At 43.8% G+C, this 22,044-nt stretch overlaps 5 protein-coding genes across 6 annotated transcripts; 2 read left to right on the top strand and 3 right to left on the bottom strand.

Annotated features, from left to right (window-relative positions):
- The first annotated feature begins 8 nt into the window (after nucleotides 1–8).
- Nucleotides 9–2,774, top strand: mettl5 (methyltransferase 5, N6-adenosine). 2 transcript variants are annotated; one of them, XM_076039909.1, is made up of 7 exons: nucleotides 9–603; nucleotides 685–799; nucleotides 879–1,063; nucleotides 1,162–1,244; nucleotides 1,476–1,527; nucleotides 1,596–1,645; nucleotides 2,003–2,774. In XM_076039909.1, the coding sequence occupies exons 1-7, from the start codon at nucleotides 504–506 to the stop codon at nucleotides 2,042–2,044; spliced, it is 627 nt and encodes a 208-aa protein (XP_075896024.1). In that variant the 5' UTR covers nucleotides 9–503; the 3' UTR covers nucleotides 2,045–2,774. The 2 variants fall into 2 exon arrangements, with proteins under 2 accessions (XP_075896024.1, XP_075896023.1); XM_076039908.1 differs by having other exon boundaries at nucleotides 1,596–2,774.
- ssb (small RNA binding exonuclease protection factor La) lies at nucleotides 2,113–6,122 on the bottom strand. Its single transcript, XM_076039906.1, has 12 exons — nucleotides 5,984–6,122; nucleotides 5,039–5,102; nucleotides 4,852–4,955; nucleotides 4,001–4,175; nucleotides 3,657–3,764; nucleotides 3,476–3,579; nucleotides 3,200–3,271; nucleotides 3,044–3,086; nucleotides 2,830–2,970; nucleotides 2,548–2,731; nucleotides 2,320–2,448; nucleotides 2,113–2,233 (listed from the first exon to the last, which is right to left on the bottom strand). Exons 2-12 carry the CDS (start codon nucleotides 5,093–5,095, stop codon nucleotides 2,154–2,156), a joined length of 1,197 nt encoding a protein of 398 aa, XP_075896021.1. The 5' UTR covers nucleotides 5,096–5,102; nucleotides 5,984–6,122; the 3' UTR covers nucleotides 2,113–2,153.
- Nucleotides 6,123–6,357: 235 nt separating this feature from the next.
- On the bottom strand, nucleotides 6,358–9,210 carry klhl23 (kelch-like family member 23). Its single transcript, XM_076039903.1, has 4 exons — nucleotides 9,032–9,210; nucleotides 7,621–8,847; nucleotides 7,091–7,243; nucleotides 6,358–7,006 (listed from the first exon to the last, which is right to left on the bottom strand). The coding sequence occupies exons 1-4, from the start codon at nucleotides 9,048–9,050 to the stop codon at nucleotides 6,696–6,698; spliced, it is 1,710 nt and encodes a 569-aa protein (XP_075896018.1). The 5' UTR covers nucleotides 9,051–9,210; the 3' UTR covers nucleotides 6,358–6,695.
- Nucleotides 9,211–10,485: 1,275 nt separating this feature from the next.
- On the bottom strand, nucleotides 10,486–16,937 carry phgdh (phosphoglycerate dehydrogenase). Its single transcript, XM_076039904.1, has 12 exons — nucleotides 16,712–16,937; nucleotides 14,611–14,762; nucleotides 14,470–14,535; nucleotides 14,334–14,388; nucleotides 14,070–14,168; nucleotides 13,821–13,953; nucleotides 13,581–13,729; nucleotides 13,344–13,496; nucleotides 12,539–12,677; nucleotides 11,891–12,018; nucleotides 11,585–11,807; nucleotides 10,486–11,026 (listed from the first exon to the last, which is right to left on the bottom strand). The coding sequence occupies exons 1-12, from the start codon at nucleotides 16,847–16,849 to the stop codon at nucleotides 10,872–10,874; spliced, it is 1,590 nt and encodes a 529-aa protein (XP_075896019.1). The 5' UTR covers nucleotides 16,850–16,937; the 3' UTR covers nucleotides 10,486–10,871.
- A 723-nt stretch (nucleotides 16,938–17,660) lies between these two features.
- On the top strand, nucleotides 17,661–21,986 carry cfap210 (cilia and flagella associated protein 210). The gene is made up of 9 exons (XM_076040204.1): nucleotides 17,661–18,704; nucleotides 19,110–19,312; nucleotides 19,453–19,626; nucleotides 19,716–19,921; nucleotides 20,065–20,221; nucleotides 20,302–20,445; nucleotides 20,537–20,725; nucleotides 21,337–21,501; nucleotides 21,595–21,986. Exons 1-9 carry the CDS (start codon nucleotides 18,656–18,658, stop codon nucleotides 21,952–21,954), a joined length of 1,647 nt encoding a protein of 548 aa, XP_075896319.1. The 5' UTR covers nucleotides 17,661–18,655; the 3' UTR covers nucleotides 21,955–21,986.
- The last annotated feature ends 58 nt before the right edge of the window (nucleotides 21,987–22,044 follow it).

Below are 22,044 nucleotides of genomic sequence, written 5' to 3'. Positions count from 1 at the left end.
TAGTTTTTATTTCAGTTATGACAAACAGTATTGTCAACCTCCTCCTTGCACGTGATTCCTATATGAATCGTAAGTAGTAGGTAGTTATTGGAACACTTGCTCAATTTGTTGCGTTTCATTGTATTAATCATTTAATATATAAATATATATATTTAAGATTTAATAATGTTACAATATAAGTATGATATAGTTATTAATGGGGCAATTGATTCCTGGTGGTGGACTAATTTCAATGTTTCAATTCGAACCTCATTTCATTCATTTATCATATTATTTATATATTTTTTTTAAAACCAAATCTTACTTATTTCAAGGGTTTACAATTTGCAAAAACAAAATACGCTGAGGAACTGCAATCAGGTTCCCAAGGAGATAGTCGGACTGTTTTGGTGGTTACTCACACGAAGGAAGTCGTGGTCAGACGGGTTCAGAACCCGATTTTAAATGGGTTCATGGGTTTGCGGACCTACCATTTTCGATTCTAAATATCACAATTGTTAGTTATGAAGCTAAAAGAATTAGAGAGTTGTCTTCAGCAAGTGGACGTGTTTGAAGAGCCGAAGATCCTTCTCGAACAATATCCTACGACTCCTCACATAGCAGGTAAAGTATCAACCTGTGATTTGATCGTTTTCTGTGTAGTTGTTTTATTTTGTTTTCGTTAACTGACTTGTTTCCTTGTAGCATGCATGCTTTACACAATCCACAATACGTTTGATGATATTGAGGGGAAAGTCGTTGCTGACCTGGGATGCGGCTGTGGAGTCCTCAGCATTGGTGCCGCGATGCTCGACGCAGGGTAGGAGAACATCTGCTCGTTTTAACAGCGCAGTCAACGTTTCTTTGAGCTTTTTTGTTAACCGCCTGCGTTGTCTCAGTCTCTGTGTCGGATTCGACATTGACGTCGACGCTCTGGAGATATTCAGGAGAAATGCTGAGGAATTTGAGATTTCCAACGTGGATCTGGTCCAGTGTGACATGTGCATGCTGGAGGCTGAAGGTTACGCCAACAAGTTCGACACAGTGATCATGAATCCGCCATTCGGGACAAAACACAACACAGGTTAGGAGGTTGCTGTTCACAAGAGCGACGCACTCACCTCCTTGCCCAAGTGGTGAACAGAGAGGGTACACATAACTTGACACTATTCTTTATTTAAGGTATCGACATGAAGTTCTTGAGAGCTGCTTTGACAATGGCAAGGACGGCAGTGTATTCACTTCACAAAACCTCCACACGAGAAGTAAGTTGCGTTCCTACACATCCTATATTGACAAGACCAATGGGTGACAAATATTGTGCGTTTTGATCTTAACATTTCAGGTGGTTTGCTTTTTACTGCTGAAAGTCTGATTTGTGCACCTGGAGTATTTTAATTCCACAAGTTTAAGAAACCAATTCAATTTTATGTCCCATTATGGCTCTAGTGAGACGAGTGAAATGTTTAATGATTGATTTCCCCCCTTGATTATAGCACATACAGAAGAAGGCTAATGACTGGGGAGTGAAAATGGAAGTAATAGCAGGTGAGAGAACTACAGCACATCTCTTCCTAATTTCAAACATTAAAACACTGACTGAGATATCTTTACAGAACTAAGATTCGACTTGCCAGCAACCTACAAGTTCCACAAAAAGAAATCTGTAAGTTTACATTTCTTGCAGGATATTTTCGATTTGATTGCAACAGGGTGAAAGAGATCTTGATTCCTTGTAATAAACATTTTATTTGCTATTCAAAGAGCCAAACTTAAAAATAGCAAAGCATGTATGTTGTAATTTAATGTAGGAAATCTGCAAGTTAACATATGATCTTACAGGTCTTATAAAACCAAATTATTGTTCTAGAGAAATTAAATTTCGGTTCAAAAGCCGCTTTCTGTTAAACATGATAAAAATCAAACACACCCTAACAGAAATAATGAATTACAATAAAAGAGGCAGAATGTACAGGGACTTAAAATGCAGAAAACTGACACAGCTTTGCCAAATGTTCTTTAGGTTGACATCCAGGTGGACTTCCTGCGGTTCTCCAAGTCCTGACAACTTGACTGGAATGGGTTCAAATCACATTTGCATTCTCACTGTTTGTAATAAATGTTTTTTTAAAAAAAAAAAATACACAAAAGAAAATCTGGTTTTGATGCTGTGACTAAGATCCATTTTCAGTTTTGGCAACCTTTGCAGCAGGAGCATCAGCCTCCTCCAGTTCTCTCTTGGGGGCTTTGGGGGCTAAAGACAAGAGAAAATAAATTCCATCAGCCACAATTTACCCAAGACAACACAAAACCTTCAACTCCAAATCGTGATGAACTTACCATCATCTTCATCATCACTTTCAAATTTCGTCTTTATCCCCTTGAAGTGAACTCCGCTACTATCTCTTCCACCTCTTCCCCGTCGGCCTCCTCTTCCTCTACCTCTTCCTCCTGGTCTTCCTCGGCCTCCTCGACACAAAAAGAAAAAAAATCATTTTCGAAATGGATTTTACATTTTTAATAAGTTCTACTTTGAAAATATGTTTTTAATTATTTTTTTATTTTTACCTCTGCCTTTGGACCTGTGCGATTCTTGTTGAGCTTCAATTATCTTCTTCAGGACCTCTTTCTCTTCATCACCCTCAATCAGCTGCCAGGTTACACTATTCCCCTTGACCTTCAGTTCTCCGCCGTTTGCCTCTGTGGCTTTATCAAAAGCTTCTTTTGCGATGCCATCAAAGAGGAGCGTGCCCTAGCAGAAACCAATAAGAGGCATATTTTAAACCATGTTTTTTTTTTTTTTTTAAAGAGATCTAGATAAACGAGCGATGGGCAGTTTTTTGTACTTGCCTCTTTGGCTCCTCTTGTAAAGTCAACCCATTTTATCTTTCCATGGCCGGAAAACACGTCATGAAAGTCTTCTCTGGAAACATCTTCAAGCTCTCCCGAAAACTTCAACAGGCAACCGGTTTGCTCATCCAAAAGCATGCCCTGAAGAAACGACAATTTATTACGTCAATGAGCGCAACTCATCCTAGCAGACCTCCAGCTTGTTAACGCTTACCATTTCTTTTTCCTCAACCCGTTTCTGCTGTTGCTCCTTGTCCCTTAAAAAAAAAAGTATAAAATTAAAATAATTTCACAGCAATTCAACTATGTAAAGATAATAAAGTAGGAAACACTGCATCTCAACTTAAAAAAGTATTTTCTTTATACTTACTGTCTATTTTTTGCTTTTGTCTCAGCCTTGAATTGTTTTCTTTCTTCCGCTTTCTTGGTATGATAGTCCTCTCTGAAGTCAGAACAGTATTACATAAAATTACTATGACACAAACTGATAACGTTTGGCAAAGATTTGTTATGGGATGGTTTGTGCCACTGTATATATGAATGTTCAGGACAGACTTTTTAAATTCATGTTAAAAAAACACTTCCCATCTGCATTTCAGGAGTCATTGACAGTTGCTACATGTTTGATAAGGAAGTTGTTCTTTACCTTGATAAGACAAGCATCTCATTGTCTTTGAATGATTTGATGTCTGAACGCTCAAGGAACTGCTTTGATGACTCCTCTGTATCAAAGCAGATGAACACTGACCCCTGTGAAATATAACGAATGGGGCTAAATCAAATCTTACAATGCATTAGAAAGATGCGGCAGAAGAAGTTTAACTCACCTTAAACTGCCTCTGCAGGGTTCTTCTCATTTGAATGTTTTCAATGGTACCTTTCCCATTCAGCCACTCCTGAATCTCATCGAGGGTTGTTTCGAGAGGAAAACCTTTCTGGATGAGGGAAGTTAAATTATATTAAATTAACAGCATTATTAAGGCAGAGAACATTTTTAGATATTCATTACAGAAAATATTTTAGAAACTGCAAAAAATAAGTGAAATACATTATAAATTCAATACACAAGTGTCAACTACCATTCAACTGTTCTGCAATACAAGAACTGGGTTCAACATAAATGTATAGTTTCATTTAATAATCCTCAATAAATGTGCAAGCCAAGACTTACAATGTACACTGATTTGTGCTTAACAGCATCTTTGTATTCATCATTTAGTTCAGGTAGGGGTTTGTTTGGAGCTCTCCGGACTTTCTTCTCATCTTCACTGATTTCCAAGAGTCCAGTTTTTGATTTCTGGAGAGCTGCAACGATGACACTGCATTCCGTAGTTAAAGACTTCAGTCTGAGGAGAAAATGTTAGAAAGAAAATATTATTATTAGTCTCAGATGCATATGAAATGCAATCTTCAATTCAAAGCATTGTCTAAAATATCAGATACGTAGTAATTGTAGTTTTTGGTCAAATAAGGTTCCTAGCTGACACTAAGATTTTATGGAAGAAGGAAATTAATGACATTTGCTGTATTTTTTAATGGTTGAGTAAAAATCCTGTTGGCTCAGTACAATACAAGAAGAGTTCTATTAAGGTAATTAGTCCTGATGAAAAGAAACAAATGAAACAAACAGCTGACTCACAGCAGTCCATGACAGTATGTAAAATCTTCAACCAGGTGCAACAGTCTAATAAGAGAGACTAAAACTCCTTGCCTTGTTGTCATTGTGCTTCAAAAAGTGTCCCTGCTTTTGGGTGCAAGTGCTCTACGGTTTCTAGGTAACCAAACCAGTAATGAGCACTTTAAAGCAAAATCAAGTGCATCTTGAACTCCATGTCATTTAATTAGACCAAACTGATTAGTCATCACAGTCTGTCTTGCTGAGTCACAACAGCTATTCCCCCATCAGCTAAGTATAAGACTGAACAGTCACTCAACAATCATTTGTGTGATGATTACAGTTTTAAAAGTAGAAAAAAAAAATTCAACAGCAGCGATTGATTGCTGTCCAGCAATTAAAGATACCTGTTGAATTTGAGCATTGTCTCGAAAGGCACCCAGCCATCGTCAAGTTGCAGCTGTTCTTTGAGGAACTTGTCCCTTGGTAGGTTGTGATCGCCAAAGTAATACTGCAGGTAAGATGCAAAGACTTTTAGAGCCAAATCTAAATCCAATGAACACACAGTAATTTATTAAATGAAATGACCATTACCTCAATTTGCTGTGCGACTTTCATTTCAATGGGAGACATCTCTTGATTTTCTGCCATGGTTGCTCTAGCAAAGGAAACAAAAAGTCTTAAATGAATTGAATTATTTAGAAAACAATTATTTTGTGGTTGCAATGTAGGCATTTCAATAAATAGCAAATCTTCGTCTTACTATTAATATTATTGAATAATGGTGTCTTTTTTTTTTTTCCTTCTTCAAATATTTAGCGTTCATTTCAGACAATTCGATGCTTCCAAAGACAACGAGTGGCCGTTTTGCTCTGGATGTTTTGGCACGCATGGCACACACCGAGTGGTTACCGTGATTGCAGACAGCCGTTTCTCAGTTCATTAATCTTTTGCAGCTGTCGTTGCATGCAATAGATGTGCTGATCGTCTTAAAAGCTATCAATAATACAATTTTGTGCATGTGTGCAAAATAACTAAACTACACATGCAACATATTCGCCATGTAACTGTTAACATTAACAATAAACGTGTACAGTAAAAAATAAATAAATAAATAAATAAAAATATTCAAATGAGAAGAGTTTCCCTAAAGTCATGTTTCTGTTGCTACTAGCTTGATAGCAAACCAGCTAGCATGGGTGAGCTGCCGCAGCTGCGTTCACATTGTTCGTAAATTTCACCTAAATTTCCAAATCGCTCAGCTGCGAGAACAAGGGCACATTTATAGATAACATAACTGAACACGAAATTAAATTGACCATTGCGTTATTTACTTTTTCCTTCATTAAGGTAATGTCACTTGATTATGTTGGTCGCAACTCCATTATAGCAAGAAGCAGAGCACACCGTTCAAAAATGAAAGACGCAGTCGGCTCTGTGTTTCCTCTAAAATCTGTGGAATACTCTTAATATGATATTTAAAAGAAAAGTATTGTCGCTTTAAAAAGATTGACAAAAGTACAAAGAAGATATACTCACAACACGTTGCAACAGTAGCGCGTAGAGTTGTGCTAGCCGTTCAAACCAAGAGTCGTAACTTCGCCACTTGCACGTTGCGGCGAACTGCGTGCTACGGAAACGCCCAAGGTCCAAAATCAGTTAATTCAAAGCAAAGCTCACTGCACTATCGGATCACAGTCACATGATGTCGCTGTGACTCAACCAAATTGTGGGACCAAAGTGCCCTACCTCCCCCGCACCACAACACACACACACACACACACACACACACACGCACACACACACACACACACACACACACACACACACACACACAGACAAATGATGAAATAATAGCTTCTTTTTCTTTAGTCAAGTCTTTCAAAATAAATTTATTTTATTTTCTTTTTTTTAAAAAAAAAAGAAGTAAAAAATTAAGAGTGCATAATTTTGAGGACACTTGTGCTCCTCAGAGGTTTATTTGGTGTATATAGTGGCATGTCTAAATGTGGACTTGTTTCGTTATTCAATACATTAAAACATAAATAAAAACAATTGTTAATTATAAAGCACCTGAGTATCAACTAAAGCTTCACATTCTTTATAACATTCTGTGTGGAAATGTGTAACAATCCTTTGCAAAATATAGACACATGTCATGTGTTACAGTGCATCACACATGGTGATGTAACATAGTTCCACAATTGATCTATTTGGCACAAAAAGACACAACATCTGATTGGTTTTGGAACTAAACACCGAAAACACAAACGCATCCGTGTGATCTGGTCGGGCTGGGCAAAGTCCCCACAATCTCCCAGGAGTCCAGCTGAGGGTCATACTTCTCAATGCTCTGCAGATAAGTCCCTTTTGAGTAGGAGTATCCCCCGCTTACATAAACACAACCATTTATCACCACAGCACCGCACTCCATCCTCCTCTCCTTCATCACCGATATGGGCCTCCATTCATCCCTCTCTATATTGTAGCAGTCTGCAACCGTCGTCTGTCCACCCACCAAATACAGCATGTTGTTCAGGGGTACGCAGCACAGCCCATACTCTGGAAAGACAAGAGGGATGTCATCAGAATCAAGCATTCCTCCACTCCCCACCCCCCATTTAAGTCTTTCCTTCTTTTTCATACCTGGATGGGGAGCCACAGTAAGGACACTCCACTCATTGACATCTGACCTGTAAACCTGGATTTTCTCATAGGTGCAGTTTCCCCTGTACCCATGGTGACCTCCGCTCACATAGATTTTTTCTCCCATCACACAAGCGGTGGCGTTTCCAACACCTAGGAAAGAAAGAGAGGTTAAATGTTTGAAATCATTTCCTTAAGCTTACACAGGCTATGTTTTGTTTACTTTTAACTAAACAATTTGATCAAAAGCTATTTGATAGATTTGGAAAGACTGGTGTGAATTTTGATGTGATCAGGTTTAGAACTTTTAATCGCTCAATGGCTTGACTGATTGTGGTGAATGTTATGTGGCTATGGTAAATCGTTTCAAAAATGTTCAACTGAAAATGCTCCAAACCCAAATTTAGTTAGACATGCTGAATCATAAATCCCAGCAGGTGGAATTTTCCTATGAGGGGGTCAACTTTGAGTCAAACAACATCCACGCAAATACTATGACCCATAGTTTTTCTGTAGAAAACACTGCATACCTTGGATCATTTTAGCCACAGGGAACCACTTCTTTTTCAAGGGATCATAAAATTCTGCCTCCTGCTCTGGAGCACCTCCCTTGTATCCCCCAATTGCATAAATGCAACCGTGCATGGCCACGGAGCAGTGGTAGTATCTGGCCGTGATCATGGGCTGGCCCTCTGTCCATTCGTCATAGTCACAGTTATACACTGAAACCGTGTCCAAAGCCTCCACTGTGTTTGTCCTGTAGCCGCCGGTCACGTAGATATTGCCCCCAAGTAGGCTGATGCTGTAGCTCTCTCTGGCTGGGTCGGGCATATCTTTTCCTTGCACCCATGTGTCACTGACAGGGTCCCATATGTGAACCTCACAGAGAGGGTGCCAGTAGTATCCCCCAATGACATACATGCTGGAGGACAGTTTCCTGCACGCTGACATGCCCTTGTCCCCGCACCTTAGAGCCTGAGTGAGCAAAGTCTTCAGTTTCCCCTCACTGCTGAGCCGACACTGTCCGTGCACGTCCAAAGCAGCCTTGAAGTAAACCTCATCCAAGTCCATGTGGATGGATCGCAGCAAGTCCGCAGCACGGTGAACTCGATTATCCAAGTCATGCGTTACCCATTTGACCAGAGCGTCCACCAGCGCCTCATCTCGCTGCACGGCGTGGCACGCGGCCAACAGGGACCCCAGCGCCTCGTGACCCAGCTCCAGGAACTCGTCCTGCGCGAGCAGCTCGCCGAACCTGCTCAGTATCACCCTGCGCGCCTCCCTCTCCAGACCGGCGCACAGGTGCAGCTGGGCGAAGGCGTGCATGCCGAGGCAGTTGTCCACATCCAGAAGGCGCACGAGGAACTCCTCGCACGCGCGCTTGACGGCGGAGAACTGCAGCAGATCGGCGGCCTCCAGCAGGCTCTGCACGGTGCCCTCCGTGATGCGCACCCGCGCCGTGTACACGTAGTCCACCAGGGCGCCCAGCACTGCGGCGTCCACGCCGCGCAGCGTGACGACGCGGTCGGACCTCTCCCGCATGTCGGCCGTGAACATGACTTGGAAGTAGGCGCTGCGGGCCGACAGCAGCGCCCGGTGGCACTGGAACACCTGTCCGGACTCGCCGCACCGCAGGCTGACGTCGGCAAACAGGCCGCTCGCTTGGAAGCGCCGCAGGGCGTCCAGGAGCTCCGCCGGGTGGCCGCCGTCGCAGAAGTCGTAGGCGTAGACCTCGGCTGGCTTGAGGGACATCGCGCCTGGAAGGAAGGAAGGAAGGAAGGAAGGAGGAGAGATGAGAAGCGAGGACACGCGCGCGTGTAAACACGATTGTTGTCATCTGTGATCGCCCCTCACCTCCCTCCCCCATTTTTTTTTTTTTTTTCTAAACAGCTGATTTGTAAATGGAAAGACTCGACCACCCCACAGAGTCGAGAGGCTTACCGCGCGATCGCACGTCCATGTAACGTCAGCGACCCTCCTCCTCCGTGTCCTCCACTGGGGAGACGCCGCTCTCCCAAACACGCATCAGGCCCAATATAGCTGCAGCGGGACGGTCACAGGCAGCTCTCCTTATCCTATTTTGGTATCTGTGCGCAGCAGCGGCCACCCCCCTCCTCGTGCCTCCTCCTCCTTCTCCTTCTCCTCCTCCTCCTCCTCCCCCCCCCCCCCCCACTTTCTATAGCACGCTCAAGTGTCCGTCCACCACACCAGCCGCTCACTGACAAAAGCAAGCCGACACACACACACACACACACACACACACACACACACACACACACACACCCCTATTGGATGAGTTATATATAGGTAATTTTAATTCATTATTTATGCTTATGCATCTATTCTACGCCTATTTTTTATCCTGCTAATTCTTTAACACAGCACTAAAATATTGGAGCAAATGCAGTTTCATCAATCAATCGATCAATCATGATCATCGCACCCCCACCCCCCAGGATAGGTCATCCGAGCAACGGGTCATTGGAGCCTCCAATGTGTTTCAGTCGCTGTCCTTGCTGCTCGCTATTCATGTTTTCACCCCACATTCACACCGTTGTCATGGTTATTTACGTGCCCGATTCCAGAGCAGAGCAGAGCAGAGCAGAGTGACCAAGGCTCCGTCTAATCCTTGCGAGGATTAACCGCACAGTGCACAATATTCATTCCTGTACGGGACTGCGCGGGCTGCTCGAGGTGGTCTCATGTAAGAAGGCTGAGCAGTCTTACAGAAGGAGGGGCAATAACTACATTTTTATGTTTGAAACAGGCTGTATATCACGCAATGCAAACCAGAAGAACGCAGGATTTATGGCTGTTCACTGCAGTACAAATATGTGAGCTGCAGGTACTAACTTGCATTTTTTTTTTTTTTTTTTAAAGGCTCAGCTTTTAACATGTAAAGGCATGAGATGGAGCAGAGAATGTATGTGCATATCTGTAGTGCAAGTTTGTCGTGAGACAAGGTCATTATAAACAATTGTTGTTTAATAAGTGTCTATGTTTACATAAGGCCAGGTCCCCTTGTAGGGAGGTGGACACTTTGTACCACTTGTGTTTGATTGTTTTATCCTGACATCACACTGGGTGTAGGTGTGGGCCCCCAGGGAACCTTTAACACCGTTTGCAAAATGCACTGCAGTTCTTAACGTTAGATGCTGTGCCTAACAGTACATCTGTACTGAAGGATTGGGCCTTTAATACAGATGTTCAAACAAACTACTGCAGACATAAAATTAAACTACAGATTAAGTACTATAGTTGATATGGCATATTTATGAAGTGAGTCAGGACAAGGTGATTTAATTATATACTAAAAGGATTCTTTGAAAAACCAGCAATAAAGTTGAAATTCCGTCCCTCAAATGTAAAACTGCAAACATTTAAACTCTGCAAGGCAGCGCTGCAAAATGATTTATTGGATTGTTTAACACTCCAACACACTAATGCTTAAAAAGAAGACTGTAAACAATGTTAATCCCAGCATCTTCTAAGTACTCCGAACACACTTTCTTTAGTTAGTGCACTTTATTTCACATCTTTGATTTGAAAGTGCAGAACAGAACGGGAAAAACAGTTATTCAGTTCTACTTTAATAAAAGTGCAGTTATTGCATCTAAACACTGGAATGTTATCAAAAACGCAACTTCTAAGCCATAGGTGGCCAACTTCTGAACAAGTTGTTAGTAGAAAAACAAATGCTGAAGACCCAGACAGATCAATTATTTCAGACACTCTCAGAGAGGTTTTAGGTTTCAGAAAGGCGTTGGTGGCCGCTGTCCATCTAAATGGTGAGCTGAGCAGCTTCTTTCACCGCAGGCTTCAAGGCATCAAGGTCCGTCAGGGGAGAGGACAGCCTCACAGAAAACCACTGATCTCCAGTGCGGTCCGCAGGAGCACTGAAAGACTCAATCTCCACTCCCTTTGTGGCCAGAGCGCCTAAAACGGAGAACAATTGGGCAGAGAGAATCGGTGCGAATTAGAAGAGAGTCAAAGCTCGGAGCCTTTTTCATTCAAACGTGTCAGACCTGCAGAGAAAAACTGAAGACAATACTGTGCTGACAGAATTATTTCAACAGGAGCTGCATAAAAAAGTTAACAATTCATCACTTTCAACAGAACAGTTTATTCTTTTGGCATCATCGATTTTTTTCACTGCACGAACAATTAAAACTTTTTTTTTCCTCATTCCTCAGCGTTACTACGCTAACTCACTGGGAGTCGTTAAAATGTAACTAGGGACGGAGTTAAATCATTTACGAACAAACTGTCCAGTGACGGCTCAATAAATTATGATGTCATTACCAGTTAACCTGCTTAACTGTGGAATTTCACATTTGGCTGAGCGACACCTGAATTCCCAGTAATTGGTTGTTAAAGTTTGGATTAAATACGCACATTTTTTTTTTCTTTGAAAAGGGCTTCCAACTCTTTTAAAAAAACAGGTTAAACCCAACGCACCCAACTTCAGCCTTACGGGACGTGAAACTTTCTTACCGGCCACTGAGGAGAGCAGCTGAGGATTAGCCGAGGCTTTGAAGAGCAGCAGATGTCCAGCGAGAGACACTGGCTGTCTGTAAACACTGTTGTTGAGCTTCAGCAGCACCGGCACGCCGCCCTGAACAGCACCGCCGGCCGCGTAGCTGCAGCCTCCGGCGACGATCTCCACCTTGCACACGCCGCTAGCGGCGCCGTCCGCCACACAGTGGCTCTGGGTGATCTGTCCAGCGAGTGGAAATGTTATTTTCTCATAATGAAAACAGGCTCGACACATCGTCACGTGAAGTGCTCCAGGTTGCGCACCGTGATTCCAGACTCCTTGGCCAAGCTGATCACGTTGATGAGGTTGTGGCAAGAGCCGCCTTCTTGGTTCAGCAGTCCGACCAAAACTGAGGAGGTCACGTAACTGGTGGAGGACTTCATACCGTCACCTGGTTTTAAAGAGGAAAAAAAAAAAAAAAATCTGTTAGCTGCAACAACATTGAAATGAGTCTGAAATGCAAATTTTTCTTTACCAATGTTTTCTAAGAACATCACGTGTTTCTAGTCTGCAGTAGTAGTAGCAATCAGGTACAAAAAGTGCTGATAACACACAAATACAGTCTCTAAAGTGGTACTAAAGCAATGGCCGACTCAAACAGATCAGAACATAACATAACATCTTTCTAATCACATTTTTAAACGGGAGAATGAACGTTCTGTGCACTTTTTTTTCGTGGGTATACGGTAATTCGGGACCTTTTCTAGAGGTTATACGGTGTATACCTGCGTATCACGTAAACTACACCACTGCTGCGAATGAACTCCACAGAAGAGTGTGTCTGGCTCTACTTTTCAGTGCTTGTTTCGCAACGCTGCCACTAGAGGGAGCAGAAACCTCGCAAAATAACTGCGACGCATTCCCTGTAGGAGGACCCTGCGCTGGGAGAGGATTCGGTGCTGCAACTTTACCCTGAGTGGTGATCTGAACACTGCTGATGGGCTTCTGAGAAGCGACGCAAGACCGCAGCACAGCTCCCATAGCTTCTCCCAGCTTCATCAGAGGCTGCGACTCCTTGCAGAACGTGCTGACCAACACCTGGGCATTCACCTGAAAGAGGCAGCTTTGATTAAAGGAATGAAATCTTTAATATACTGCGTGTGTTTTAGTCTAGTGAAATGCTCACACTGAAAGCATCAAAATGAGCATAATATTTCTTTTGCTTTAATTTATTTATTTATTTATTTTACAAAGGTAGCCTTCTCTGAATGCAGCTCGTCACGAGCAAATGTCGTGTGCGTACACTCCACGCCTTGTTGACATATACTGGGTGTTGCCATCCTGTGCACTAATCCATTCCGGGTCAGTAACGAACCTTCAAACTACATTTGCATCTCTAGGTGACGCAAAACATCTTTCTCCAAAATGTCCAAGCCCAATGCACAACAGTAACTTTAATTTTGTTAAAGAGGGATCCAACATATTTGATGATTGGTTCAAAATGTGACACAACCTCAAATTAAATGTTGAGTCCAGGATAAGATGAGCCTTATGGTGCCACTGCTTGATGACCTTCAAAGGGATTCATTTATCCTTTGGTCTTCTACTACTGCTGCACTTGTCACACAAACAACTTTCCAGACATGTATATTTGTAAGCTTTACTCTGCTACTATAGAGAAATGTTATATTTAATAGTTTCAATAATTTGGGTGAAATGGGACTGAGCCCCTGTGACTCTTTGCTTCGAGGAGTAGGAACTTGAAGGAGAACTCACAGCTCCGACCAGCTGCTTCCCCTTCACCATGTCCACCATCTGAAGAGCGATGTCCTCCCCACAGCGGGCCTGGGCTTCCTTTGTGCTGGCTCCGAGGTGCGGGCAGCTGATCACATTGGGGTGCTCGACCAGTGAACGGTCTTTCGGAGGCTCCTGCAACAACCAAATACATACATTTAGCGAGATGCCGCTGAGAGATCCAAGTCTGGATCAAAAACAAATCGCAGATTGCCTTGCCTCGACGAAAACGTCGAGCCCCGCTCCTCCACACTGTCCGGACTCCAACGCTCTGAGCAGAGCCGCCTCGTCGATGATGCCTCCGCGGGCGCAGTTCACCACCTTCACTCCCTTCTTGCACTTAGCAAAGGACTCGTCGTTGAGCAAACCTGAGGGCAAAACAATGGATACAAATGTCAGACTTTAAGCACCTCCTGCATTTATTCTTGCAGGAATTGTGTCAAGATCAGGGTATCTCACCAACGGTAGAAGGCAACAGGGGTGTGTGGACTGTGATGTAGTCACACTGAGGCCACAGCTGCTCCAGAGACATCTGCTCCACGCCCCAGGTGGCAGACACCTCAGGGGGAGTGATGGGATCGTAGCCGATTGTCTGTGAAGAAGAGGGTGAGGCAGACCTCCATCTTTCAATTTGTATTTTTATGAATAATTTAACTGCACTGACAGATCTGACTCGACAGCGCCCCCCCGCTCGTGACCCCTTCTTACCCTCATGCCAAACGACTGCATTCTCGTCGCCACCTCCTTCCCGATTCTTCCCAGTCCAACTATTCCCAGCACCTTGCCGAGCAGCTCCGCGCCCATGAACTGTGAACAATCGGAAACAAAACACTGAGCCCAGTCTTGGAAATCCAAAATACTGCAGGAGTCACATCAGATTAGGGACGGGCGACCGAGCAACGGGGGCGACCGCGCGGCCGTGACCGCTCTGGGCAGCCGTTCAACTGGCCAACGAGCGAATCGTCTGCTCACCTTTTTACGATCCCAGTTGCCCTGCTTCATTGATATGTTGGCTTGAGGCACATTTCTGAAACAGGAAAATATGAAGGAGTTTAAACACAATTGCTGTTGGCACACCGGCATGGATAGCTTGGAGAGCTCTTCTCACCTTGAGAGGTTGATCACCATGGAACAGGTGAGCTCCGCAGCGCTGATGGTGTTTCCGCTCGGCGTGCTGCCGAGAGGAACCGACTGCGATTAAAACACCAACAGCAAAACACGAGCGAGGCGGAAAAAAACGAAGACTCACTTCATGACGATAACTCCCTTCTTGGTGGCGGCGTCCACGTCCACGTTGTCCACGCCAGTGCCGGCTCTCCCAATGATTTTCAGGTTATCAGCGGCGTTGATGACATCTGCTGTGACCTTTGTCGCCGATCTGACGACCAGGCCGTCATAGTTCTGCAATCGAGAGACATTTTCAGAACATGTGATTCATTTGACTTTTTTTTTTCTCTCTCTACGTAGAAAATTCACTTTACCAATGTTCTAACAATAATCAATCTCTGCCTCTCTCTCTCTTCAATGAACTCATCAGAGGGTCCACAAAGCACAGGTCTCAGCAGGAAGCCAAAACGCTGATTATGTGGGCTGTAAACAAGATCAACAGAGAATTTTGAATACTTAATTGTGTGTAGTTGCTCCACTGAACTCAGAAATGAACAATACACACATCCCAAAAAATATTGGATATACGAGGCAAGGAAAACTATCAGACTGAGGACCAAAAAAAGAAGTATTACATCAAGCCCACACTTACCAAGAAATTAAATTTTTGGAAGAGAGTTTGTGTAGAATTTTGAATGCATGTTAGTGTTATTTACAACTGAGGTCTTCTTCACATTAACATAGCTTGGTTCAGCTTAGACTCATAGTCCGGTAGCAGAGCTGGCAGGGACTTCAAAAAAAGCCAACAATGTGGAGAGTCTTGGCTTTTTGCCAGGCAGCTTCCGTTTGAAGCATTTCGCAGCGCAGAGCAAACTATTCCAGGCTGAAGCGTGTGTGAGTGTAGACACCCACATTTACTCTATATTCACTCCACCGAACGACAGCCGAGTGTGCAGACACTCTCTGAAGACCTCAGCGCAACGTGTCTCTTTTATCCTCTACTTCCTGTTTGAGGGTTTCAAAAGCCGGAATGAGTTTCAGCTGTGGGTAATAAAGACAGGTTCGTTGGGAACGCCGTAAAACATTAGTGTGAAACTTCCCAACGGAATGCATTTCACTGTGGGGCAGTCAGCTGGCTTCGGGCCAGAGTCTCTACTAAATGTGCAGCGTTACCACACAACACAACAGCAGGAAATAAAGGTCTGGCAGCAGAGTGCACATTACTTTCATTAGGACATGTCCCTTCTATACTCTTTTAGAGCTGCACGCTACAGTAGTCAGCACATCTACACAATAGCTGATAAACACAACACAGCATAGGCTGCAATCGACGGACAAACAAACAAATGCTTGTCGTGGAGGTCATGTGAGGTCCAAAGATGAGTGCTGAACAAATTCTTTTATAAAAAACAATGCACATTAAAGCAAACGTCTACCTGGGGTCAAATGCAAGCCTGTGCAAAGAAAAGTGCAATTGGAAGGATAACTGCAGAAACCATTGTAGCAGAAAGAGAAAACGTGTTTGCAGTTTAGATGAGAGCAAAGCAGCGAATAACCCCGATTAAACACCTGAATCCCTCCATGCGCTTGACTTCAGAGTTGAAATCTGAGCCACTCGACTACCGTGCAAAGGTCCAGGTTTAGTTGGAGCAGATGTCCAGCACCATCAAACAGGCCATGGTGACCTTACATCTTCTGGCCATGCTACTAAAAGCAGTAAGCGTGCAAGCTTCTGCACAAAGCACAGATCATCGCTGGTCCCCGTATAACTAAACCAGTCCACCTCAGAACCTCCTCTGCAAGTTCCTTCAGCTCAGTTGTGAGAGAATTTTCTTGTTCCTTTGTTCGCAGTCAGATCTCCGCTCATTAGCGCATCGCTGCTGTTCAGATGCACGAACAGCAGATGTACACGATGTACAGGCAGAGTGCACAATGCATCGGCTGCATGTGGCACTTGGATAGCAGCAATGGATAGCAAACCGGGGGCTGCGTTGCATCATCTCGCCATTGGGCGGTGCGTTGGTGACGCTTTTCACATACTGCGTGGGAGCAACGTCGGCAACCAACTGGAAAGTGAAAATTTACACTAAAGTTTCCCCTGTGGAGCGCCAGCAAGACGATCGATCTGCCGAGCTTTGCAGGAGATGCAAATTTACGCAGCGACACAACTTTTCTTTCCAAGGGAGCGTGGAGGGAAGGAGGGGGGGAACCCGTGACTGCACGTTGTGTAACGCTGCACGCACCTTTATCTCGGCGATCAACTCGTCCTTCTTCATGTTCTGCTTCTCCGTGACCCGGATACCGTTCTCCTCCAGGATGGCCCTGCAGCGAGGGTCAACGCTCTCGCTGATCAGCACTGAGGTGATGGAGATCGGGGCCATGTCGACGGCGTGCGTGTATCTGTGTCCACGGTTTGCAAGGCGAGGCAACTGGTGCTGATGAATGGCCGGAGTGATGGAAGTTTCTGTGCACTCAGTTGATTTTGAGTGGTTATCCCGGATTTGAGACTGCCCACTTTGGAGAGAACCCCGCCTCTCCGTGCATCTCCTGTCTGTGACGTAAGGCGCAGGGTCACTGGGAACCAGTAGGCTGCGAGCACAACGACCAGACCGGTCTGACTGACACAATGATGTGCACGTATTAGTACGTTATCAAAAGTAGACCCACACAGTCATTAGGTATTTTGGACATGTACTGAATGTTTTCATACGTTCAAAGCATCCGAAATAGCATGGAGCTGGAAACTATTAGGTGGACTTAAAACAAGATGAGCAAAGTGCAGATTTAAATGAATTGCAACATTTGAAAAACCTTTTAAAATAAAAATAATACTTTGCGAGACATAAACTAAAATAGTCTCACAAAAGCTTGAGATTGAACATTAAACCAAAAGTTTTAGCATTGCTAGATACTGGCTAACATCATCTTTTCTGGGAGGCAGTTAAATGCTATTTAAAAAAAAAAAAAATCACTTATAGCAAAATTGAATTTAAACATTTTAACCATACGTACAATCTGACTATTGAATGAAGTACAACAAAGATATGTTGACACGCAAAAGTAACTTGAAGGGATCGAAGAGGTGTCGTCATTCCTCTAACACACTTTTTCTGAAGCTATCAAAAAATAAACACAAAAGAGGTTTAGTGTTTTTTGGAAGAAGAAGAAGAAGAAGAAGAAGAAGAAGAAGAAGAAGAAGAAGATAACTCCCTTGAGGCAGTTTTAACTGTCCGTTCACAGAACACAAGGTCAATTCAGGAAATATCATGCCTAATTTAACAGGCGATGTTTATCACATGACTCATTAGGCGGCACATGGCAGCGCTACACCGTTGTGAAAGGCTTGATTTCAGATAATTTCAATGTGTCTAAAAGCAGGATCTGTGTGTTGTATCAGCCCACCTGGGACTTAGCCACCTCTGGAAATCATGTATAGATACGACAGTACGGTGCAGTACAGGACAGTACATTACAGTTCTGACATCAAATCAAGTTTCTCTTTGTGCACATGCACACCCACACAGGGAAAGTTGACACACTAAAAGAAAGAGACCTGTTTGGAACTGTAGTTAGTAATACTTGGCACAAACAGTAATCCTGTCATGACACGAAATCTGTGAAAAATACAGCTCCATTCAGCCCCAGGTCCTTTTGCAGTGGGATGAACACAGGTATGTGTTGTATCATGTCAGTCATTGATTTAATGATTACTTTATAGTTTTAGAGTCCAAAAAGAACCAAACTCAGTGGATTTGCACGACCCTTTGAACATTTTACAAGATTTTTTTTTGTCCCTTCATTCATTTGTCCCTACAACCAGATTCAGGTTATTAACTAAATGTTTTGTTTGTTTTTTTTGCTGCACTTATAACACTGTGAAATATTTTTTTTACAGCTGCATTTTTGAACAAAATATTAAATCATTTGAAAAATGAAAAGGTAACATACACATATATATCAGTATATTTAGGTGAGAACTGTCATTGAGGTGTGAAACTTGGCTGTGGGTGTTTGTTCTTCTCCCTCCCTCTCTGGTTGCCTGGATACAATTCAACAAAAGTGGCTCCTGCCGTAGCAGTGTGAGGCCTTAAAGTGAGAAGTCTCAGCTCTGCTAAAGTGAGCTGCGACTAGGTTCGCCTTATTCTCCAAGCTTTTAAATTGAATAGCAGCAAATTAATCCAACACAAATGGAAACAGCGGTTCAACGGGGCCGACGGAGAGACTCTGGAAAGAAAGGTGGGACAGTTTTAGGATTAACTTTCAGCCAGGAAAGACCCAGCATGTTTGCATTGTTGTCACTGACAGCAGAAGGTTTAAATTTCAGAAATTTTAAAAGTTGCTGACAAACAACGCCAACTCATATTACAGTGCCACTTCAGGCAGCTGATTAAGGTGCATTGGAGCTTTTGGTGTGGTTGCTGGTGTTTTGCTGAAGTTTCACTCCTGGCTGTTCTAATACTTCCCAAATTCACACTGTCACAGTACTATTGAAATTTACAATGAAATCCAAAACATTTCACGTTGTATTGTATATTGTGTTGTATAAGAATGTGAACTTGTTGAGTGGACAACATTGTAAGTTTCATTGAATATTTATATAAAACTGATTGCATCTAAAAAAATTTTTTTTTTTTTTAATAGTGTCTGATGAGATGACCAAAGTGGCTGAGCTTCCGGACCTTCGACAAATCCTTGTTTTGTCAAAGACAGACTGGTCGAGGATTCAAGATGAGATGGATCACGTTGACAAAGGAAAGGAGAGGATGATAGAGGAAGCGAAGCAGAGGGAGGCTCTGCACCTGCAGTCGGTAGAGGTGGTGAAACAGTGGTCTGACACCTTCGCTGTGAGTTGCCCACCAGGATCTTTCTTTTCTTCTTCTTCTTTTTTAAAAAAAAAAGTAATTTCACTTGGTTGAATGAGGATGTGATGGTGTGGTTGAAATAACTCCAGTTTATCAAAATTAAAATGTCATGTTTTCTAAAGGGTCAAAGGCAGAAACAACTGGAGGCCAAAAAGATTCGGGATGAGATTGAGAGGAAGAAATGGGAGGAGATTGATAAAGAGGAGGTTGAGTATCAGGAGCAGATGCGGAAAGAGGCCATAGAGAAAGCCAAGACTCAGCTGTTCTATCAGACTCACCGTGTCAGAGGACTGCACGTGGGCATCTCTTCATATTTTATTACTCCTTGCATGTGTTTGGGTGCTGATGCGTGAACGTGATGATGTGTGCACATGGCTCCTTACAGGGTGCGCTCATGCTGTCTGAGGTTCTGAAGGAGAGGGAGGCTCAGGTTGAGCTGAAGCAGCGCGTCGAGGGTGCCCGCCAAGATATGGACAAACTCCTCATAGACGTGCAGAAGCAGAAGGACCAGGAAGCCACGAAAAAGGAGCAGGAGACGGAGCAGCAGAAAAAGCTTGAGAGGCAGGCGATCACAGAGGGCCTGAAACAAAAGTAGGGACAATTTGACAGTATTCACACCTGTAAACGCAACAAAAAAGTGCACTCGCAGAACTGGGATTCCACAATATAATGACAGCCTGATCGTAAGTCCATATTTTTAAACAGAGAAATCTTAAATGATTTTTTTCCTTTAGGTTCAAGGAAAATGAGCTGGTGAGAGAGCAAGAGAAGATGGAGGAAAAGAAAGACGGAGAGAACATGCAACGTCTCCTCGCGCAGCATCAGTGGGAACAGCGGATGGAGAAAGAGAGACAAGCCGAGCAAAAGAGGGATTTAATGCAAGCTCACATGGTAGAGTTCTTGCAGCGCAGGGTTCCTATATGCGATGCTGTTGTTCAATACTGACTTTGCTCGATTGTTGGTGTTTCCAGGACACTTTAAGCAACAGAGACCTCTTGAGGGCGGCTGAGGCACAGAAACAGGAGGCGGAAGAGCAGCAGAGAAAACTCTATCTGAGCGCAAAAGAGAAAATCAAAAAGTTAAGGAAGGACAGAGAGGCTGAACTTATGAGGCGAGTCTCATGATGAACAATGTGCAGATCATCGGCCAATAGAAACAACACAGCGCAGTTGTGATGTCATCGCTTTTTTTTTTTTTTGCAGCGAGGCCCAGAGGCGCAGAGAAGTGATCAAGGACAAGCTGACTGTCACCCAGCGGGAGCAAGAAGGCAACGAGGAGCAGAGGATGGCCGTGGCTGTCGCTCAGCGGGACGCTAGAGAGGCGCAGCTGCAGTGGGAGGAGGAGGAGAGAAAAGCTGCCCTGCTGCAGTCCATTGCTAAGCACAGAGAACTGACGGTAACTGAAAGTGTTGTCGAGGGTGTACTGTAAGCAGTGCTCCAAATGAATTAAAGAATAAAATGTTTATTTGGTCATTCCATATAAAATAAATAAATAACTGCACTTCCCATTCCGACTATACCAATTCTCAAAATACTCTTCCAAAGAAAAAGAAAACAAAAGATTTTAAAATGGGAGTTTGATCGACCAAAACGGTCAAAAAAGCTCAAGCTTTTATAGTATCAAAATTATTCTAAGGCCTCATACTATACTAATTTATCCAGAGTTGAGCAGTGTTGCAGAATTCCAACAACAGCATGTGTTGCCTCCTGGAAAATGGGTCTGTTGATCTTCCTGATAAAACGGATGCGTTGTGTGTTTTACGCCACATATCTTGCCGAAGGTGTTGTCACTTACCGGTAATGGCAAAGTGACATTACAAAGACATGTTTTTAGCACACGCTTCCTGAAAAACAAAGCAAGCAAAAGAAGCAAAGGAGGAGCTTCTCTTCTTCAGTTGAGTGACAGGCTGGTCACGTCATCGTTAGAAAATGATAAGATGAGGGTCGAAGATGACCTTTACGTTGATAATCTCTGGAGCTCAAAAATGTCACTGTGTTTTTAACCAGAGGAAAGAAAAGGAGCAGAAGGACAAAGAAGCAAAACGAAAAGCCCAAGAAGCTCACAAGGCCAGGAAAGAGGCCGACAGGATGTTCTCCGGGCGAGAGAAGCTGAAGGCTCAGCGGCTCACGGAAGACAGACGGGAGCTGAAGGCCTTCAACGTGGCACAGATGGTAACACTGAAAATGTTTGCCCCGTTTATGAGAACTGTAATTTCTGAGCCTCTTGGGTTGAAAAGACGCTAATCCTCCGTCCCTGCGCTGCAGGCTGAGAAAAGTGCACGGCGCCAACGGAAGAAGCAGGAAGAGCAGGAGTTTGAGGAGAAGAAGGCGGAGTTTGAGGCCGACGAGGACGAGCGCTTCAGGCGCTACTCTCACAAGCTCATCCAGGAGGCGACGGAAGCGCAACTTAACGCGTTTCCGCTGGAGAAGGCGGCGAGGGGAGGGGGAGTGGCAGGGAGCCTGGAGGGCGTTGCTGGGGGAGGAGCTCCGGTTTACCTGGTTCAGGACCAGAGCGGCGCCCAGATGCCCCAGTACGTGACGGGAAACACCCAGAGCATCAAGAAGCTGAACAAGGCGGCCGACTTTGAAGGTGGGAAGAAGAGGCTGGGATTCACGTGGTCGTAGGTCACCAACGTTGATCGGGCTGTCGACTCTTATGGCACACTGAAGGCTTTAGGGATAGACCGAATATTGATAAAATTCCTTTGCAGGTGC

Source organism: Nelusetta ayraudi, unplaced genomic scaffold (genome assembly GCF_046127955.1).
Source record: "Nelusetta ayraudi isolate G7.1 ecotype Tasmania unplaced genomic scaffold, CSIRO-AGI_Nayr_v1 ptg000060l, whole genome shotgun sequence".
Classification (NCBI taxonomy): Eukaryota; Metazoa; Chordata; class Actinopteri; order Tetraodontiformes; family Monacanthidae; genus Nelusetta; species Nelusetta ayraudi.
Note: the sequence above shows the minus strand (reverse complement) of the source record. Positions and strands in the feature narration are given on the sequence as shown.

What these genes read in the sequence shown, in the direction of transcription:
- mettl5 (XM_076039908.1), top strand. Translation starts at nt 504, where the DNA reads ATGAAGCTAAAAGAATTAGAGAGTTGTCTTCAGCAAGTGGACGTGTTT. An exon ending in TACGACTCCTCACATAGCAG is followed by an intron (nt 604 to 684) that starts GTAAAGTATCAA and finishes GTTTCCTTGTAG; the next exon opens with CATGCATGCTTTACACAATC. An exon ending in ACAAAACCTCCACACGAGAA is followed by an intron (nt 1,245 to 1,475) that starts GTAAGTTGCGTT and finishes CCTTGATTATAG; the next exon opens with CACATACAGAAGAAGGCTAA.
- ssb (XM_076039906.1), bottom strand. Translation starts at nt 5,095, where the DNA reads ATGGCAGAAAATCAAGAGATGTCTCCCATTGAAATGAAAGTCGCACAG. An exon ending in AAGTCGCACAGCAAATTGAG is followed by an intron (nt 4,956 to 5,038) that starts GTAATGGTCATT and finishes TCTTACCTGCAG; the next exon opens with TATTACTTTGGCGATCACAA. An exon ending in ACAAAAGCAAAAAATAGACA is followed by an intron (nt 3,087 to 3,199) that starts GTAAGTATAAAG and finishes TTTTTTTTTAAG; the next exon opens with GGACAAGGAGCAACAGCAGA.
- klhl23 (XM_076039903.1), bottom strand. An exon ending in TGTGGCTAAAATGATCCAAG is followed by an intron (nt 7,244 to 7,620) that starts GTATGCAGTGTT and finishes TTTCTTTCCTAG; the next exon opens with GTGTTGGAAACGCCACCGCT. An exon ending in TACTGTGGCTCCCCATCCAG is followed by an intron (nt 7,007 to 7,090) that starts GTATGAAAAAGA and finishes TTGTCTTTCCAG; the next exon opens with AGTATGGGCTGTGCTGCGTA.
- phgdh (XM_076039904.1), bottom strand. Translation starts at nt 16,849, where the DNA reads ATGGCCCCGATCTCCATCACCTCAGTGCTGATCAGCGAGAGCGTTGAC. An exon ending in TGCAGTCGTTTGGCATGAGG is followed by an intron (nt 13,954 to 14,069) that starts GTAAGAAGGGGT and finishes TCTTCTTCACAG; the next exon opens with ACAATCGGCTACGATCCCAT. An exon ending in CCAAGGAGTCTGGAATCACG is followed by an intron (nt 11,808 to 11,890) that starts GTGCGCAACCTG and finishes CTCGCTGGACAG; the next exon opens with ATCACCCAGAGCCACTGTGT.
- cfap210 (XM_076040204.1), top strand. Translation starts at nt 18,656, where the DNA reads ATGGAAACAGCGGTTCAACGGGGCCGACGGAGAGACTCTGGAAAGAAA. An exon ending in CTAAGCACAGAGAACTGACG is followed by an intron (nt 20,726 to 21,336) that starts GTAACTGAAAGT and finishes GTTTTTAACCAG; the next exon opens with AGGAAAGAAAAGGAGCAGAA. An exon ending in CCTTCAACGTGGCACAGATG is followed by an intron (nt 21,502 to 21,594) that starts GTAACACTGAAA and finishes CCTGCGCTGCAG; the next exon opens with GCTGAGAAAAGTGCACGGCG.